The sequence below is a fragment of the Brassica napus genome, chromosome A6, assembly GCF_020379485.1.
Source record: "Brassica napus cultivar Da-Ae chromosome A6, Da-Ae, whole genome shotgun sequence".
NCBI lineage: Eukaryota > Viridiplantae > Streptophyta > Magnoliopsida > Brassicales > Brassicaceae > Brassica > Brassica napus.
In genome coordinates, this window is record NC_063439.1 from 22,383,931 (window position 1) to 22,402,295 (window position 18,365).

General features: G+C 37.9%; 7 protein-coding genes and 1 pseudogene across 8 annotated transcripts; 4 read left to right on the top strand and 4 right to left on the bottom strand.

Moving 5' to 3' along the window:
- The first annotated feature begins 504 nt into the window (after positions 1-504).
- LOC106348561 (ferrochelatase-1, chloroplastic/mitochondrial-like) lies at positions 505-2,970 on the top strand. The gene is made up of 8 exons (XM_048735142.1): positions 505-767; positions 847-1,105; positions 1,186-1,431; positions 1,517-1,620; positions 1,695-1,821; positions 1,903-2,055; positions 2,143-2,243; positions 2,334-2,970. The coding sequence occupies exons 1-8, from the start codon at positions 700-702 to the stop codon at positions 2,653-2,655; spliced, it is 1,380 nt and encodes a 459-aa protein (XP_048591099.1). The 5' UTR covers positions 505-699; the 3' UTR covers positions 2,656-2,970.
- Positions 2,971-3,051: 81 nt separating this feature from the next.
- Positions 3,052-5,369, bottom strand: LOC106348560 (histone deacetylase 2). Its single transcript, XM_013788324.3, has 11 exons — positions 5,070-5,369; positions 4,849-4,966; positions 4,670-4,732; positions 4,356-4,591; positions 4,215-4,279; positions 4,080-4,126; positions 3,930-3,974; positions 3,799-3,849; positions 3,541-3,627; positions 3,375-3,462; positions 3,052-3,291 (listed from the first exon to the last, which is right to left on the bottom strand). The coding sequence occupies exons 1-11, from the start codon at positions 5,342-5,344 to the stop codon at positions 3,191-3,193; spliced, it is 1,176 nt and encodes a 391-aa protein (XP_013643778.2). The 5' UTR covers positions 5,345-5,369; the 3' UTR covers positions 3,052-3,190.
- A 644-nt stretch (positions 5,370-6,013) lies between these two features.
- Positions 6,014-7,152, bottom strand: BNAA06G28040D (S-protein homolog 13). Its single transcript, XM_013792142.2, has one exon. It carries the CDS (start codon positions 6,769-6,771, stop codon positions 6,298-6,300), a length of 474 nt encoding a protein of 157 aa, XP_013647596.2. The 5' UTR covers positions 6,772-7,152; the 3' UTR covers positions 6,014-6,297.
- A 1,848-nt stretch (positions 7,153-9,000) lies between these two features.
- BNAA06G28050D (S-protein homolog 12) lies at positions 9,001-9,676 on the bottom strand. The gene has a single exon (XM_013791795.3). It carries the CDS (start codon positions 9,619-9,621, stop codon positions 9,157-9,159), a length of 465 nt encoding a protein of 154 aa, XP_013647249.1. The 5' UTR covers positions 9,622-9,676; the 3' UTR covers positions 9,001-9,156.
- A 457-nt stretch (positions 9,677-10,133) lies between these two features.
- LOC106352119 (extensin) lies at positions 10,134-10,793 on the top strand. The gene has a single exon (XM_013791796.3). The coding sequence runs from the start codon at positions 10,240-10,242 to the stop codon at positions 10,615-10,617; it is 378 nt and encodes a 125-aa protein (XP_013647250.1). The 5' UTR covers positions 10,134-10,239; the 3' UTR covers positions 10,618-10,793.
- Positions 10,794-10,975: 182 nt separating this feature from the next.
- On the bottom strand, positions 10,976-11,930 carry LOC106350645. Its single transcript, XM_013790505.2, has one exon. It carries the CDS (start codon positions 11,853-11,855, stop codon positions 11,271-11,273), a length of 585 nt encoding a protein of 194 aa, XP_013645959.2. The 5' UTR covers positions 11,856-11,930; the 3' UTR covers positions 10,976-11,270.
- A 1,732-nt stretch (positions 11,931-13,662) lies between these two features.
- LOC106348562 (probable disease resistance protein At5g66900) lies at positions 13,663-17,304 on the top strand. Of its 2 annotated transcripts, none has more exons than XM_022687685.2 (5): positions 13,663-14,482; positions 14,561-14,973; positions 15,111-15,469; positions 15,546-15,760; positions 15,850-17,304. In XM_022687685.2, the coding sequence occupies exons 1-5, from the start codon at positions 13,846-13,848 to the stop codon at positions 16,689-16,691; spliced, it is 2,466 nt and encodes an 821-aa protein (XP_022543406.2). In that variant the 5' UTR covers positions 13,663-13,845; the 3' UTR covers positions 16,692-17,304. The 2 variants fall into 2 exon arrangements, with proteins under 2 accessions (XP_022543406.2, XP_022543407.2); XM_022687686.2 differs by having other exon boundaries at positions 15,549-15,760.
- Positions 16,491-18,360, top strand: LOC106348563 (annotated as a pseudogene).
- Positions 18,361-18,365: the final 5 nt, after the last annotated feature.

Sequence of the window (18,365 nt, forward strand, 5' to 3'; positions counted from 1 at the left end):
CATGCTTGATGTGTATGCTACCGAATATATTAATAATTAATATAGTTAACCACCTTATAATACATATGAATTATCAAGGAACTTTGAGAATTTGTATCAATAATATGGTCAACTTATATGAAGAGAACACCCGCTTGGCTTATTGGCTACTACCAATATTTATGAGTTTTGACTATAATTTTTGATAGACACAAAATGACTTGTGAAAGATACCAACTCGGAGTTTTCCAAGTCCAATAATGGCAAAGGTTCATAACTTGGTCATCTATATCCGTATCCAGTTGTTATTGACTTATTCAAGTGGCAATTGTTCAGCCACGTAGCTCAATCTTAGAATCAAGAAAACTAAACGTGTGAATGCAAAAAAAAAAATCAAATAGATGTCGGTTAAGAACCGGTTCGGTTTGGGTTGTATTCAAAAGCGGAAGACTAAACAACCACTTTGTTAACCAAAACGTTGTCGTTTTCAACTGTTTTGTTCTTTCTGGGCCATACAAGGGGAAATGTATAAACTTTGACTTAAGAACACGTTTCATCTGCTTCCAATGGAAAAGTCTTGATCTTTGCATTCACCTAACCAACCTTCTTCGCATCTTCCCCCAACTTCAAAAAGATCTCTCCTTTTTAAAAAGGGTTAATCAAAAACCTAAACCCACAACCCAATTCGATCTCTCTCTTGCAATTCGATTTGAAAACTGTATGGAGGCGACGGCGTTATCATCTGGGCTTCGTCCTCTTCCCAACCCTAACGGTTACAGACTCTCAAGGTTTGCAGATCCTCAATTCGATTTTGGGTTTTAGCTCGATTAGATTAGAACAATGGAATGACGATTGTATTGTTTACAGGTCATGTTCTCAGAGAAAGTCTCTGCCTTTAGCTCGATTCCATTCAAAGGAGACACCTTTCAAAAAACCTCAAGGGTTGAGTTTCAAGACGAACGTGTTCGAGCAAGCGCATCATCCTGTAGCTGGAGACCTCTCTTACGATGACACTACACGTTCTAGTGTTGCTGAGGATAAGATCGGTGTCTTGCTTTTGAACCTAGGTGGGCCTGAGACGCTTAACGACGTGCAGCCTTTCTTGTATAATCTGTTTGCAGACCCGGTGAGAATCTCTATAGGCTTTGGAGTTGTTTTGGAGTGTTGGTTTTTTGCTGAAATGTGGCTTGTTTGTTTGTGTTGCAGGATATTATACGGCTTCCTAGACCGTTTCAGTTTCTCCAAGGGGCTATAGCCAAGTTCATATCTGTGGTTCGCGCTCCTAAGTCGAAAGAAGGGTATGCTGCTATTGGTGGGGGATCTCCTTTGCGTAAGATTACTGATGAGCAAGCGGATGCTATTCGGTTGGCGTTGCAAGCTAAGAACGTTTCTGCTGATGTCTATGTTGGGATGCGGTATTGGTTTCCTTTCACTGAAGAGGCGGTTCAGCAGGTGATTCTACATTTTAATGTTCTTTTGCTCTTAGTTTTAATGCGAGTAATGTGTATCATAACGAGTTAATTACGTTTGTAATCAGATTAAGAAGGATAAGATTACGAGACTTGTTGTACTACCGTTGTACCCTCAGTATTCTATCTCCACGACTGGCTCAAGCGTCCGCGTTCTCCAAGACTTATTCAGGTTTGTGTAATCCACATAAGCGTATTGTTTTAGTTGCATGAGCGGCCTCTTAACATGAAATTATCATCTTTCAGGAAAGATCCATACCTAGCTAGAGTGCCAGTTGCTATTATAGAGTCCTGGTACCAGAGAAGAGGCTATGTCAATTCCATGGCTGACCTCATTCAGAAGGAGCTTCAAACTTTCTCTGATCCTAAGGAGGTACAGTTTATTTATCCTCGTTGGTTTTACATTTATAGTCTGAACTCTGGTTTTAATTGGTGTCTTGTCTGTATGATTTAGGTTATGGTGTTCTTCAGTGCCCATGGTGTTCCAGTTAGCTATGTAGAGAACTCTGGAGATCCATACCAGAAACAGATGGAAGAGTGCATTGACTTGATAATGGAAGAGCTCAAATCCAGAGGGGTTCAAAACAACCATATATTGGCGTACCAGGTTTGGTCATTATCATCCGTTCGTTATATAAGCTGCTTGTTTGTACATTACCTCTTTATCTCAAGCCCTGTAATTGATCTTTTGCAGAGTCGTGTTGGGCCTGTTCAATGGCTGAAGCCATACACTGATGAGGTTCTTGTCGACCTTGGTAAGAATGGTGTCAAGAGTCTACTAGCCGTTCCAGTCAGGTAAGAGAACATATAATAAAAAGTAGAAGCTGTCTCTTTTGGTTCTATGGTTATTGACCATTTTTGGCTTTCTTGTCTTTTGGATATCAGTTTTGTGAGTGAGCACATTGAGACGCTTGAAGAGATAGACATGGAGTACAGGGAGCTAGCTTTGGAGTCAGGGATAGAGAACTGGGGGCGTGTCCCGGCGCTAGGTCTGACGCCATCCTTCATCACCGACTTGGCTGATGCAGTGATAGAGTCGCTTCCTTCAGCAGAAGCAATGGTGAACCCAAGCGCTGGTGTCTCAGAAGATAGCGAGTCATCAGACGCTTTCGGTTACATTATGAAGATGTTCTTCGGCTCGGTTCTAGCCTTCCTACTGCTTCTCTCTCCAAAGATGTTCCATGCATTCCGCAACCATCTTATCTAAGAAGAAAACATATTGAGAATCTCTGGATGAATAGTTGGTTTTGTGTTGTTTTTTTTTTGTTTGTTGGAGAAATGTCTTCGTCAAGTGTAATGTATGTAGTCCAATCTATTGAAGTACTAGCACACCATCTCTAGTGAGATGATGTGGTTGAGTAGTTCAATACATTGGACTACATATATTACTTTTGATCAAGATGTAAACTAGGTAAGGGAAATAATGAGGGAAGAGACAGGATTTATTTTGGTTTTTAGCTATGAACATAGTGCTGCTACGTTCCTCCTAGAGATGAGGTAAAGGAATATAATCTATTAGTTATTTTGGTTTTCTAAAAGCAAATTGTCAAATGCATTCTTTTGCTTATTAATCAGAAGTTAATTGTGCATTTTTCACCATAAGAAAGCTGCAAAAATCATCACTATATGTTGTTTTTGGAATGAAAAAGAACACATTACACACAAGACAAGACGGGTTATGTATTCACATGTATACAACGCATAGAAGCTCTAGCATAGCTGCTTTGGCTCTTGAGAACAGTTCACGTGGAAGCTGAGTCCAGTTGTGTCTTGATTAACCCTTGACGTGAGAGATTCTCTATGGAATCCGCAATAACTCTGGCGTTGGACTTCATGTACCCGCCTGCACATAAGTTGATGTAAGCTGTTATAAACACATTACTCAAAAGGCATGCATTTTGGTTATGTTGGTGTTTAGTTTCTCACCTGAAGTCAGCATCACAACAGGAATCTCTCTCTCCCTTGCAACTCTGAACACTTTCTCGTCTCTACTTGTTATACCATCAGGGCTTATCTGCACCAGGAGTGTCACCAAGTTAGAGACATTCTGCTCAAACAGAAAGATGATGATAACCTTTAGTGTATAGCTTGCCTTTAGAAGCCCCAGAGGGTCTCCGTCTAAGATATCGGTTCCAGCATTGTAAACTACCATCTCTGGTTGGAAGTTTCGGAAAGCAACCTGAGGAGTTAATAGCAACCATCATAAGTTTATCTCTTAAGATCCCTAAAAGATAACTACTACTAATCATGCCTTTTAGAGGAACCAAGTTTCTAACTACTTTCAGCTTCATATAGCTACCATGATCCTAACCTATCGTCACCAACAAACAAGAGACTAAAGGATGCATACCTCAAGCGCTTTATCTAGTTTCCTCAAATACTCATCAGTGCTGGTCCCGCTCTGTCATACAAAGGACAACATAACTATATAACATAATAATGCGACAACAAATGACAAGAGAGAAGAAATGCTTTGCTTACCATCACTTCAACCTTCTGATCGATAAATCTTCTAGCACTATAATCCTGGAAACAAAAAAAAAACACAAAAGCCATAAGACTGAAACTGCACTAAGAGGAATGTAAAATAAATGACTTGCAAAGAGCAAAGTTCCAAGAATGTTAGCTTACGTAAGGGTATATCTCAGGATTGTACATATCCAGAATGTAAACACGACCTGCACACCAAAAAAAAACTGTTATCAACATACCAAACACAAGTAAACCAAAGGATCATTAAATACAAAACAAAAAAGTTTCACATACTATCATCGCCAAGATCTGTTTCATGGCCATTCCCTTGATGAGCATCAAGATCTATTATCATAACCCTGTCCGAGTTTTAACAATGTCAAGAACATAAAAGAGTTAATTACATTTGTTAGCTATTAGAGAAGATGTAGTTACCTGGAGATGCTTAGACGAAGAAAAGCAAAGTGAATACAAAGAGAGATATCAGCAAAAGCACAAAACCCGCCTCCTCTTTCAGCAGTACAATGATGAAAACCTCCTCCTACGTTTATTGCCCATCCACGTTCCACTGCAAGTTTAGCTGCTAGAATCGTCCCACCAACCTGCTTCCGGAATGGGCTTAGAACCTTCTGCTGCACAAGAAAGTTTGGGAAGAAAGCAACTGGTGGAACCTATAAGAGAGAAAGTTTAGTACACAAAAAAAAAATCAAATAGATTTATTCAATGGACCCAAAGAAAATTAGACTCACCTCGGTTATTCTAGCGACAGTTGCACTGCTTTTCAAACTGTTTAAGTAGCTCAACGAATGTACCTGATGATACACAATAACCGTATTACATAGATTACACAACCCTCAGGAACCTGTCTAATAGCCACATTCAACTGTATGTATATTTCAGACATGTAAGAGAGAAGTCAAGTAAGTACCACTAGAAGATCACTGTTGGAAGCTTCTAGAGGCTCAACGATTGATTTCTCCTCCAAGAACCCATCAGAAACAAGGAACTTACAAACTCTACGCCACTTGGTTGAATCAAACGGATGCCTTGCACGTATCAGATAACAAGAATGATTCTAATTTACAAGAATCCTTCAAGATTCAAGACAGTTTCTTAGAATTGGTCAAAGATTTGGGTATATATACTCACAACTTCTCAATCCCCATGAAGGAGATGTCGTATGCTGATGAATAGATGATCGAAACCTTTGATTCGGGGACGTTGAAGTAGAGTTTGCTGGAAAGGATTCGTTCTCGCCTGAGAGCTTCCGGGTGAGTCTCCATCGAGAACGATGACATTTCGGATGACTGAAAGCAACGGTAGATAAATTGGGAGACTTTGATGGCGGAAAACGTGAATAGCAAGTAAACAGCTGAGTCACGAGTTAAATCGGTCCATGTCGAGATAACTCGGACATCTTTCATGACTGAAGCGGCGAGTTATGTTTTTGTTCTGTTCTGTAAGAAAGATATTTGATACAGATGACAACTTTCCAGACGCGCGGAAGACGCGCGTTTTGCTGACTTTCTCTTGGTCATTTAAAAAAAAAAAGAACTCATAGCAAAGACTTTTTTTCTTATTATTGTTTATGAAATGTTTTTTTTTAAACCAGCAAACTTGCAATTTATTAAACCTCTACAACTGCTGTACTGCAAGATTCTTAATAATTTTATTAGAAATTAATATAATAATGATTACGTTTGTCAAATTTGAAAATATCTATTCAAATTTTTTATCATGTTGATTTTAGAAAATCAACTAAAACTTGTAATGCAGATGTTTTCTAGTTTTTCTTATATGTCATATCACTGATTCCTTCAGCCATTCAAAACTCATATAGTGTGATAGAATGAATTAGATATCATACTATTTGATCTGAGTTTGATACATTTTTTAGCATACCAGCAAATAATCAAATTGCCTGTTACGAAACTATTATGTAAACTGCGTGGATCCAAATCCAACCAAACAATAGTAATTTTGTTTCCAACAGAAATTGAAACGAAAAGAGTTTACGCCGGGTGTTCTTTTACATCAACATCAACACTAATTTTCATGGTTTTTACTCAGGATTAGAGATCACCTACACTATTTTGTAATATAAGAAATAATGAAATATTTACGGCTTTCTCTTTAGTATCGTAAATTTTCATGTATACTTATGTGTGTGTATCTATATAACCATATGTATATCTGTGTCAATAAACTAACGTCCTAGTCTAACAAAAAGAGGTAAGAAAATGAATAAAAATATTGATTGGTAAGATCTAAACATGTAGTTTAGTGGTTATAGCCATGCTATAACTATGTTATCACGTGGATTTAACCCGTATAATGAATGTTTTTGATTAAAAATCGTATAGAAGTATTGAATTAATCACCATTTCCAAACCCATTTGCTTTTGAGTATATCAACAAAGCTCTTACGACCATTATCATTCCTTACGATCCTTCTCTGATAGAAACCATCTCTCTTCGCCACCCAAATGCACTCGTCGCCTCCGTCTCCACATTCTTTCCTGAACCCGCTCTGGACAGAGAACACTGTCACAACGTCTTGGCTCGTTGTTCCAAACCCGCTACGAAACTGGCACCGGAACTCGGTTTTCTGGAAAGGCCACATGTTCATTGTCGTGAACTTCCATACCCGTGATTGCATTGGCTTTAGCGTATCCCACCCTAGGGCGTCCTCGTTCGACCAGCACCGCACGGCCAGCTTCAATTTCCGGACACCAGTCACCCCCGAGATTTCGTTCTTTAGCTCTAGACGACCCGCCATGGTTGGTGCTGGTAACAATGCTGCGACCACAGCCGCCGCCACAAACAAGCACCAGCCTTGGTTTCTCCCCATTTAGACTGAACGAGGGCAATGTTTTTTTTAATTATTAACTGATTTTGTTGAGTCTTGAGGCTTATGGAACAAATTGGAACACGTGAAGGTGTTACTGGGTTATATTTATATAAATGTCCATTACATGGTAATTAGACCGTTACTGTTGCCGCTTCCAAATATAGAAGTACTAGAAGCTATTTTCATCTATATTTGGAGATTAAACAGAGCAAATCCCAAAGGTTGAAAAATAAAGTGTACTGTTTCAGAAACTTCGATCATCGTCATCATCCTCTTAGAGATTTTTTTATCACAGGTTGAAAATTTAGAACGTTACGTTTGAATGAATGAATGATATCATTTTATCGCATATAGTTTCGTAATTTTTAACCATCCAGAATAGAGATGGCAGTCATGGATATGGACCGCGGGCCTGGCCCGTAAAGGACTGTCGTGGGACGGTATTGGGACGAGGTTTTCTAGGTCCGCAAATATGCGGGCCTCGCGGGACGGGTCTTTGTGGGATTGGGCCTTTTGCGGGATGAGTCTTTTGCGGGACTAGGTCTTTTACATGGACCCGTATTTTTTTTCTTCATTTTTTATTTTACTTAAGAACGAGAAAGAGAGTGAGAAGAAAGCGATTCTTGTGATTTTTCCCCCATAAAACATAAGGAATTCCGGCGATGATGATTCGAGCTCCAGTGATGATGATTTGAGCTCCGGCGATGACGACTCCAGCTCCAGCGATGACGATTCAAATTCTGGTGGTGTTTTTGATTTGTTTTTTTTTCTTTTTATTACACACAACTATGAATTGCTTTATTACAATGTCCAGTACTGTGAAGTGGTGTTTTTCTTAAATTAAATTTGGTTACAATTGTGTTGTTTAGGAGAAAAGTTAGTTATATATCATGTCACTTGTATACTTTGACTTTATACTTTGGCAAAGTGATTCACGAATTTTTTTGCAATCTAAATAATTAAAAAAAGTGATGGTTTGATAAAGACATACAACACTTGAGCCAAATTATTACAAATACAACAATTCAATCAGATTCAAACTTAACAAAATCTTATGCTTATAACAAAAGAAGACTTTTAGCTCACGAACGGAGCTTTGTGGCATTGATTTTGATAAGGTTTTAGTGAAGTTTAATGAGCTCTCTACAACTCTCTTACGCAACTCTTCTAATTGAGCATTCATAAAAGAAACTGTAGCAGGCAGTTTGATAAGGAGGCATCCCGCGGGACGGCCCGCGAAGGCCTATATATTTTACGGTACGGGTTTGAGCCAGCATTTTGAAGACCGCAGCTCGCACGGAACAGGCCTGCTGTGACCCGCTCGACGACTAACCCGCCGTGGTACGGGACGGAACGGGATGGGTAAACAAGTTTTCACCTTTAAAATCTATTAAAAATGAAGTTCATTATATTAGTCTAGTGTTAAAACATTATTACTAGAGTATATTGTATCAATTCCACCAAATGGCGATTAGCTTCTTTGATGATTATCTTCTTTTTTTTTGAATGAATGTAAAATTTTATTCAATCAAAACTTTGTACATCAAGTGCTTCTGTTGTGTTTGTAAGAAACTTCTATACTCTAGATTCTATGAAAAAAATATCTTCATGGTGGTCTCTCTCTTGTTGCAAACCAAGTGGTCAAGCTCTCCTCAAGATACTTTTGCCCCAGCCCCTTGACTGAGAGTAGCTTGAGTCTGATTGTTTTATCTACAAATTTGGTGATGACATTCACAGTTTGCGGCTGTTCTCCATGTCTACGGGCATTTTGCTCTCTCCACAGCGCATGTACCGTAGCTTGAAAGGTGTAGCGGATAAGGAACTTCTTTGTCGGTGGCAAGCTTGTGTTGGAGATGATCTCTACAACGTCGTTCCAAGATGTAGTGAACGCATTCTGGAGAATCCCACCAGCCAGTGATTTCCAGATTTGTTTTGAGTAGTTGCAGCTGAAGAAGAGATGGTGGCAGGTTTCATCAGCTGCATCACAGAGCACACATTTGCTGTAGCGTTCCACCGGTTTATCCTATCACATGTCTGCAGTCGTTGTCGGAGTGCAACCTATACGAGGAAGGAATATTTCGGTGTGTACTGTGTGAACCATACCCCTTGACTCCACTCACAGACTACCTGAGCCGATCGCAACTGCAGCCATGTTTTCTTCGTAGAAACTGTATTCATTGATAATGTACGGTATCCAGCTATAAAATCTATTAACAGTAAACAACAAAACATAATCATAGATACGTTTTTTTTCTCTCATTTTCACCATTTATAAATTTACACATTATATTTTTGGTTTTATTAACACGAATAACAACATACAGAGACGAAAATCACGACATTGTTACGATCTTCATACTGATCAACATCAGTGAAATTGTTAATTTAGCTCCAAGCTTCCTGGAGGACATCATGTTGAACATACTCATTCCACCTCTCGTTACCATACTTGTTACTAAAAAATTTGGTCTTCCACTGTCTCAAGTAGAGTCCATCCTTCTTAACGACCCAAGTGCATTTGTCCCTGTCCCCACACTGCTCTTTCATCTCCCACGACACAACTAGCTGCTTGTCCACACGTCCGTATCCTGTATGGAAGTTGCAGTGAAAAAAGGTATGGAATAGCGACATAGCGAAGGACCAGTCCTTATGTTGATCTGGCCAGTCTTCTCGCCACCCTAGATCGTTGTCGCGGGACCAGCATTTGTACACAAGCCTCCTGTACCGACCCGAGAGCTCGTTCCTGATCTCCAGTTGAAATCCATGGGAGTGAGTCACCATCATTATGGTGATGATAAGTACAAGAGAAAAGTGCCCGTTGAGGGTTTGGGGGATCTTTTTTGACCCCATATGTGTAACTCTGTTTCTGTTCTTTATTATTTGCCCACTCGATCTTTTTGTTTTGATTTTTGGGACATAGATAGTGTTTCTACAAAAATTACTATTTTTAGAAATTGTAACGCCTATAAAGGATTCAGCTATTGCCGCGGGTCAAGGGGGAGGAACAAGTCATTAGCCTACATCCACATTTTATTACTTTTTTTGTTTGTTCAGTAAATTTGCAAAACAGGTTTTTTAAGCTTGTAATTATAAGATTTAATAGTAACTATTTAGAATCTGCTTTCAATGAAAAAATATTGGAAATATTGCAACTAGAGAAATACTTTACAACATGTCTTAAAAAGGTCAACATAATTTATATAAGCAACTAGCGAAATAATTTGTAAATTTGATAATTCAAAATGAGATATAACAATAGTTAATACCACTGCTTAAGCATGAAGCAAGCATACTAATTAGAGGGTACGTGGCCTCAACAAACAGCAAAACCGGCCGGCTAATATATAATTGAAAACTTAGATCTTGAATAAATCCCACAGTTAGTGGTAATCCTCTAAGTGAACTTCGATGGGCTATATATAACCTATAAACATAGTTAAGTACAAGGATCTTAACATTAACCTGAAAATGGTGTCTCTAAATCTTTCTTTCGCCTTAGTATTTATCTTGGCAATCTTATTCACATTTGCTGAAGCCAACTACAGCAGAAAACTCCTGCAAACTCCCACTAACTACCAGCCAGCATATTCTCCTCCATCTCCTACTCCGGTTTATTCTCCCCCAGTTAATCCTCCTCCTCCTACTCCGGTTACTTATCCTCCTCCTACTCCGGCTTATCCCCCTCCTGTTGCTCTTCCTCCTCCAGCTCCAATAAATTCTCCTCCTCCTCCCGCTCCGATCATTCCACCTTTGAAAGCTAATCCTTCTCCTCAAGCTTACAGAGCCTTTTACTACAGAAAGTCTCCTCCTCCTCCCTCCGGCAAACCTTGGTGGTGGTTGTTATGAGGCGTTAAAAAGTGGCTCAGGAAAGTACACTTGCAATGTTCTAAAACATTAAGAGTGCACCACTGTTGTCTTATAACATGGTTTTGATGTTTGTAGTGAGGTATTTTGTATTTTATTATTTGGAATGTCAAATTTATTCATCAGCAAAAATATAAATGTTTTGCGAGCTATTTGTATTTGCAATATGAAGCTAACACATTCGTTTGTTTGCCTTTTGCTTTTCCTGTTTTTAAATAATCGATTGTCAACAACATTTTACAAAAATTAATATTGTCTCCTACAAAAACATTCGTTTGTAACTAGAATAGTAATATAATGTAGAATATGCATTTTGTTCCAGATTATCTGACTTCCCACACTCGTAAGTATCTGTGTGATATTGTGGGTGTCATCCACACATCAAAGTTGTTATGATCATCCAATATTATAGAAGAAACATTTTAATTATTGAACACAAATAGAGAGGTTTCTTTAACACAAAGACAAGTCAGATTGTAGAGCCAAATTATGTTAAAAATAAAGAATTTTCTTATTTTTGGTCGACATATTAAGATACAAAAGTACAATACATACCATTTTGGTACATATCACAGAAAGAACATAAACTACTATATTCTTCATCATTTCTTCTGTCTCTTTCTTGTGTTCTATACCTAATCGTCCTTTTCCTTGTCGTCATCATCATAATCTTTGTCATCGCTTGACATGGTGCGATTGCGTTCCGCTCTCAAAGCTTTTAACTGCCTCGGAGACCACGCCTTCCATGGCTCGACAAGCTTTTCAACAGGCCTTACCAACTCCATAAACCTTAACAAAATGTTGTGCGGATAGTACGTCTCAAAACCAACGAAATATATACCGTTCGGCTTGATGACGTATTTACACACATGTCCTCCGCACAACATAGATGTCATCGACAACGTCTTGATCTCGACATGCGCTGTCCCTTGGCTTGACAGGAAATGGCATATGTGAATCACCACGCCGTTTCCAAACGGCGGTACATCAAAATCCCATGAAAATTGCGTTTTGGGACGCGAGCTGTGCCACCGGAGGGATTTTTCAGATGACTTACACCGGTAGACAACTGATGGACGTTTTAAGCCGTACATTTCGTTTTTCATCGCTATCGTGAAACTTACATCTCCAACTTCTATCGATTCTACATAGAATATGATGACTTGCAACACAAAGCACCAGACTATACCGTTCTTGGCAATGCTATAGTCTCCTCTCATTTTCTTTCCTATTTTCTTATAAAGTTACTCAAGTTCTGAATTCTTATTGTTTTTCTTTTTACTTTATGACACTTTCGTTTTCTTTTGCTTTTATATATTTACGAAAGGATACGAAAAGTTACGGAAGAAAATTGGTTTTGTAGCTACTAACGAGATAACCAATCCAGTGTCTATTGTTGGATAATAAAAATACAACAATGTAGTAATTATAGTGATACCAATTGATTTGTTACACCACACGTTAAAAACGAAAACTACATTTTTGTTATAACTTCTAACAATATTTCCTAGTGATACATACATGATACATCACGTCTATGTTAGTGGCGCTCGAGCTTGTACCATCGGACGTTATTAGGGTAAAACCTAAAAAACTTAACATTGAAAATAACAAAATTATCCTAGGTTTAGAGAACAATAATATCAAATTATTTAGGTATGTGTATCCGAATTTTAAATAATCAAGCTATCAATAAAGGATGAATTGCCAAACGAGATTTAATTATCCTTCATTATCCAAACTGTAGATCAATATAGAGACATTTTGACAAATTCTAAACGTAAAGTTTGGATAATAACCGATCTAGGAGGTCTGAAGTGTTTTATGGTGATTGTGTATATTGCAACCAATGTATTAAACATCACAACTATAATAATCTTCTTATTTTTTTTCGTAATTTTTTGTAAATTTAAATCATAAAAAGTTGGCTAGTGGTAAATAGTTCTTGGGAAGATAAGCGACCTAGGTTCGAAATAACCTCACAATACTAAACTCGTGTGTCATGCGGATATAAAACCATATTTTTTTAGCTTGTTTGAATACTCGAAAAAGGATCCATCCATGAGTTACATATTCCGTTAAAGAATTAATTTGGACTCTACTATAATCAAAGATATTCCCAGTTTAATGAAAATATATATTGTAATTTAAAAAATACTTGTAGATAGATCTTATTCTATAAATAAAGAAATAATGTGTTTCAACTTGTAAATTGATAAATCGTTTTGTAAAGAATTATAAAATCATCAAGCAAACAACATTATATTTTAGGGAAAATGTGAAAATTTATAAATGAATAACCATGAAATCTGAAAATTTAACAATCAGTATAAATCCGAATTCCACTAACACTCCATTTGTTTCATAAAAAGACGTTCACGTCTGATCGCTAAAATGCATATGTATCCAGGACACCGTCGTCCAAGCGCCGGCGTTATCTTGATACTGATATAACCCAAATTAGACCGGAAATGGCACCAGTTAACCACCTTTGCCTTAGGAACACTGTAAAAGAAGAACTTTCGAAGAACACGTCTCCAGGGAGACCTAGTCCAATGTTTTATGCCAATGCTACATTCGGAGCCCGCTTTTGGTTTCTTGATCCCTTTTAGTTCTAAAATTTAAATGATAAGATTATAGATTAAATATAACATGACTTTCTAAGAATATGTCCATTAGATCTATTTTAAAAAAAATTACATATGAATCAAAGTTGTGACTTTTGTTTTAATATATAAGATTAATCAAGTGAAACAAACCACAAGAGTCAAGGGCTGGCCGTATTCGGAGAATATGTGAAAGCTCTCACTATAATGGACAGTCAGTCACATGCGATGTCTCTCTCTATTGTCTTGTATCTGTGATGATTTGTTATTTATTTTGTAAATTCTGAATATTAATTTTGTAATATCTATTATTTATTTTACAAAATTGTTTGTTTGCAGAGAAAATAATACACATCCTTTTTCATGTTTGATGGGCCCAAATAATTATAAAGTTTTGCTAAAAAAATAAGAGAGGCAGTTTCGAAGTAATTGCGCGGCAAGTGGGAGGAAGAAGGAATGGGTGGACAAGGACAAAAGGAGATTGCTTAGCCATTGAGCGGAAGCTTTTGATCTTAAGAGGCTTCTTTAAAATCTATCAGAATCTATCGACAATATTATAAATATTAACTTTTTTCAGTGTTTTCCCTAAAGAAAGAAAGAAAGAATGAGCGATTGGCTTGGGGGAGCTTTGGTCTCTGAGGTTCTAAAAGGTTTGATCCAAGAGGCTAAGACGATGATAGACTTCAAACTCTTGTCTGAAGATCTCGCATCAACTATGGAGAGAATGATTCCTCTTACGGAACAGATCGAAACGATCCAAGGTAAGGCAGACTTTGATCATGGGGATCTCAAGGTACTGAAGCAAACCATCCAAAGAGCTAGGAAAGTGCTTGATAAGTGTCAACGTGGAGGCGTCTGGTTTTACGAGAAACCTCTGGTCTCAAGAAAGATTAAGGGAATCAATAAGGATATGGTCAAGTTCTGCCAGATGGACCTGCAGCTTCATCAGTACAGGAACCAGTTGGGATTGTCCGTTGTGGTGGGGAACATTGATGATAAGGTGGAGGGTTTGAGTAAGAGAATGGACAGCTTGAGTGTTGCTCCTGTGCCAGCTTTTACGGATCATCTTTGTTCTGTTCCAAAGCTTGATAAGCCTCCCGTTGGATTGGATTGGCCTTTGATGGACCTTAAGAAGAGATTCATTGACAATACTACTGCGGCTAGTCTCGTGGTGTCTGCTCCTCCGGGGTGCGGCAAGACCACTCTCGTTACCCACCTTTGCAACAATGTAGATGTCAAAAGTATGCATTTCAAAAGTTTTCCATCTTTTAAGTTTTTATTTATTTCTAATAATCATATACGGTTTCCATTTTTGGCAGGGCATTTCAAGCATATCTTGTTTAATGTTGTGTCAAGTACTCCTAACTTTAGGACCATAGTACAGAATCTAATCCAGTACAACGGTCACGCTCCGCAAACGTTTGAGAACGATACTCAAGCAACCGTTGCCTTGAGAAAAGTGCTGGAGAAACTCACTGAAGACGGTGGTCCTATATTGTTGGTGTTGGATGATGTCTGGCAGGGAGCTGATTCTTTCCTTGAGAAATTTCGTATTAGCGTACGGAATTATAAGGTTTTGGTGACTTCTAGGTCTGAGTTTCGGAGCTTTGGCCCCACTTATAGTCTGAAACCTTTGGAATATGAAAATGCCAGAGCCCTTCTCGTTCAATGGGCATCACGGCCTATTCCTAACAACGCCTCTCCAGATGAGTACGAAAATCTTCTCAAAAAGGTATCAGTAATTCATTCATCTCTACTAAAGTATATATATATATATTTTTTTTTTTGACGTCAATACTACTAAAGTATATATAGATTAGAATTGTGATTACTTTTATATATAGCTTCACTTTGTCTTGGTATTGGCAGATATTGAAACGTTGCAATGGATTCCCAATCGTAATTGAAGTAGTTGGCGTTTCACTTAAGGGAAAATCTATAAATACATGGAAAGGCCAAGTGGAGAGCTGGTCTGGAGGAAAAAAAACAATTCTAGATAGCCCTCGGCCTAGTGTGCTTCAATGTCTGCAGCCTAGCTTCAATGCCCTGGATCCTGATCTTAAGGAGTGTTTCATGGACATGGGCTCATCTCTTGAGGACCAAAAGATACGTGCTTCTGTTATTATTGACATATGGATGGAACTATACGGTATTAGCAGCAGTGTCGTGTGCATGAAGTACCTTGAAGACCTTGCCTCCCAGAATCTACTTAAACTTGTTCCTCTCGGGTATGTTGTTGTTTGTTTCTCTCTTTCCATCTACCATTAGATGAACTTATTACTTATTTCATTTGGTTTTCATCAGCAGAAATGAGCAGGAAGAGGGTTTCTACAATGAGTATTTAGTCACTCAACATGATATCCTTAGGGAGTTGGCTATCCATCAAAGCGGATTAGAAGCATTCTTTGAAAGAAAAAGATTGAATTTGGAGATAAGAGAGGATCAATTTCCAGACTGGTGTTGTTTGAATCAAATGGAGCCTATTATCATCAATGCCTCTCTCTTGTCTATCACTACAGGTATATTCTTCATAGTGGTTATATTTATTAATCTCTCTCTGTTGTTTCTTGAAATATGATTTTTTTTATTTTTTTGTTGGTTACTACAGATGATTTGTTCTCAGCGAATTGGATTGAAATGGAATGTCCCAATGTTGAGACTTTGATTCTGAACATCTCTTCACAAAACTTTGCATTACCGAGCTTCATTGCTGGAATGAAGAAGCTAAAGGTTCTGATAATCACAAACCACGGTTCTTATCCAGCGAGACTGACCAAATTCTCGTGCCTCAGCTTATTACCGAACCTGAAACGGATCAGACTGGAGAAAGTTTCAGTAACGTTGCTGGACATTCTCCACTTGCAGCTCGTCAGACTGAAGAAGTTGTCTTTGGTTATGTGTAGCTTCGGTGAGGATTTCTACGACATTGAAGATGAAACAGTAGATGTCTCTAGAGCTCTTCCTAGTTTACAAGAGATCGATATAGACTATTGCTACGATCTTGATGAGGTGCCGTATTGGGTCTGTGAAGTTGTTTCGTTGAAGTCACTTAGCATCACGAATTGTAACAAGCTCTCTCTACTTCCTGAAGCTATAGGCAACTTGAGTAGACTACAAGTGTTGAGGCTGAGTTCTTGTATTAATCTCTCTGAGCTGCCTGAAACCATGGAGAGACTCGGGCAATTGCAGTTTCTGGATATTTCTCATTGCTTAGGACTGAGAAAGTTGCCTCTAGAGATTGGGAAGCTGCAGAAGCTGAAGAAGATGTCGATGAGGAAATGTTGGAGATGCCAGCTGCCGGACTCAGTGAAGAATCTAGAGGATCTGGTGGTTAAATGCGATGAAGAAACTGGGTTGGTCTTGTGGGAAAGGTTGAAGCCGAAAATGAGAAGCTTGAGAGTTCATGTGGAGGAAATGGAGCATAATCTGAACTTACTTCATATGTTTTAATGTTTGTATGTGTCTGTCTTGTTATTCAAGATGGTCCCAAGGTAAATAGAAGAAATGTTGCTTCCACAATAATCGACTTATGGTCTTAGATTATACGGTAAAGAGGATATCATCTGCAGGAATTACCTCCAAGATCTTGCCTCCCACAATCTCCTTAAACTTCTTTCTCTTGGGTATGTTACTTTCTATTCATCTACCAGTTCTTGATCTTGCTTGATTTGTTGAAAACTAGGTCCAATATCCAAAACATATTTTGCATATTATTAGTTGTTTGTCTTTGAAAAGTTTCTTTTTATCAGTTATCATTTTTTTATACATGCTTTAGTATTAGGGAAAAATGAGCATGAAGATGGTTTCTACAATGACTTAATGGTGAAACAAGACAACGTCTTTAGAGAGTTTGCAATGCATCAATGTGAAAAGGAGTCGATCCTCCAAAGGAAAAGATTAAACATGGATATACAAGAGAACAAGTTCCCAAACTGGTTTTTAAATCTAAAACAGCCTATAGTTTTGAACGCTTCTCTGCTGTCTATATCTACTGGTAATACAATTGTTTCTTTACTTTGTTGTCACACACTCATTAACAATAATATTCTATAACTTGATGTGATTGATCTTTTCCTTCTTTTTCTTTTTTTTCTTCTTTTGGTTACAGATGATTCATTTACATCGTATTGGGTTGAAACGCATTGTACCAACGTTGAAGTTTTAGTTCTTAATCTCTATTCATCGAACTATGGCATTAATACCAAACTTCATTGCTACAATGAAGAAACTGAAAGTTGTGATGATCATGAATCATGGTCTTGAACCTACAAAGCTGACCAATTTATCGTGTTTCAGCTCATTACCTAACCTAAGACGGATCAGATTCGAGAGAGTTTCAATCACTTTGCTTGACATTCCCAAACTTGAGCTCAATAATCTCGAGAAGCTATCTCTTTGGTTGGGTCATTTCGATAAGGCTCTTAACGAGTCAGAGTTTGATGTTTCTGAAACTCTACTACAGAGTTTGCAAGAAATCGAAATAGATTATTGTTACAACCTTGCTGAGTTACCACATTGGGTCTCTCAAGTTGTATCTTTCGAGCACTAGTCGTCAAGGTATCTACGCCTAGATTCGTCATGATTTGGATTGAATAGCTTAGAGAGATTCGGCCAAGAATAAACGTAGAGTGGCTAGGTTTTCTTTTCCACAAGGCCGAAAACTTCTTTAAATGGTCATTGATGTTTTTCGTTCGAAAAAAAAGGAAAATCATTGATGTTTTTTTCTTGTTTTGTGATAATATTTTTTCCAGTATAACACATACAAATATAACTATATTTAATTGATTTTATTTTTCTCCCTATCTGGTGTTCAAAAAAAACATAAATTCCTCCCTATTCCTGTAAACTTTTATTTTTATTTTCTCAAATTTACTATATATTCATTCAAAATATATTAGATATTTCTCTACCTTTAACTATTCTGACGTCTGGGCTAACTTGGGCCTGAGGCCTCTTTGAACCTATTTATTTAATGAGTAAGTGTTACAAAAAAAAAAAAAACTATTCTGACGTCTTACCAGTCACACGCTTGTTAGAGCATCGGTATCGGGGGCCCTTAGGCCCGTCCCGTACGTTTAAATAGGTTGAATTTAAATGAAGAAGAAATTAAAAGAGAGTGGGACG

What these genes read in the sequence shown, in the direction of transcription:
- LOC106348561 (XM_048735142.1), top strand. Translation starts at nt 700, where the DNA reads ATGGAGGCGACGGCGTTATCATCTGGGCTTCGTCCTCTTCCCAACCCT. An exon ending in CTTTCTCTGATCCTAAGGAG is followed by an intron (nt 1,822 to 1,902) that starts GTACAGTTTATT and finishes TGTATGATTTAG; the next exon opens with GTTATGGTGTTCTTCAGTGC. An exon ending in CTACTAGCCGTTCCAGTCAG is followed by an intron (nt 2,244 to 2,333) that starts GTAAGAGAACAT and finishes TTTGGATATCAG; the next exon opens with TTTTGTGAGTGAGCACATTG.
- LOC106348560 (XM_013788324.3), bottom strand. Translation starts at nt 5,344, where the DNA reads ATGAAAGATGTCCGAGTTATCTCGACATGGACCGATTTAACTCGTGAC. An exon ending in TTCATGGGGATTGAGAAGTT is followed by an intron (nt 4,967 to 5,069) that starts GTGAGTATATAT and finishes GATACGTGCAAG; the next exon opens with GCATCCGTTTGATTCAACCA. An exon ending in CTGTCGCTAGAATAACCGAG is followed by an intron (nt 4,592 to 4,669) that starts GTGAGTCTAATT and finishes TCTCTCTTATAG; the next exon opens with GTTCCACCAGTTGCTTTCTT.
- BNAA06G28040D (XM_013792142.2), bottom strand. Translation starts at nt 6,771, where the DNA reads ATGGGGAGAAACCAAGGCTGGTGCTTGTTTGTGGCGGCGGCTGTGGTC.
- BNAA06G28050D (XM_013791795.3), bottom strand. Translation starts at nt 9,621, where the DNA reads ATGGGGTCAAAAAAGATCCCCCAAACCCTCAACGGGCACTTTTCTCTT.
- LOC106352119 (XM_013791796.3), top strand. Translation starts at nt 10,240, where the DNA reads ATGGTGTCTCTAAATCTTTCTTTCGCCTTAGTATTTATCTTGGCAATC.
- LOC106350645 (XM_013790505.2), bottom strand. Translation starts at nt 11,855, where the DNA reads ATGAGAGGAGACTATAGCATTGCCAAGAACGGTATAGTCTGGTGCTTT.
- LOC106348562 (XM_022687685.2), top strand. Translation starts at nt 13,846, where the DNA reads ATGAGCGATTGGCTTGGGGGAGCTTTGGTCTCTGAGGTTCTAAAAGGT. An exon ending in CTTAAACTTGTTCCTCTCGG is followed by an intron (nt 15,470 to 15,545) that starts GTATGTTGTTGT and finishes GGTTTTCATCAG; the next exon opens with CAGAAATGAGCAGGAAGAGG. An exon ending in TCTCTTGTCTATCACTACAG is followed by an intron (nt 15,761 to 15,849) that starts GTATATTCTTCA and finishes TGGTTACTACAG; the next exon opens with ATGATTTGTTCTCAGCGAAT.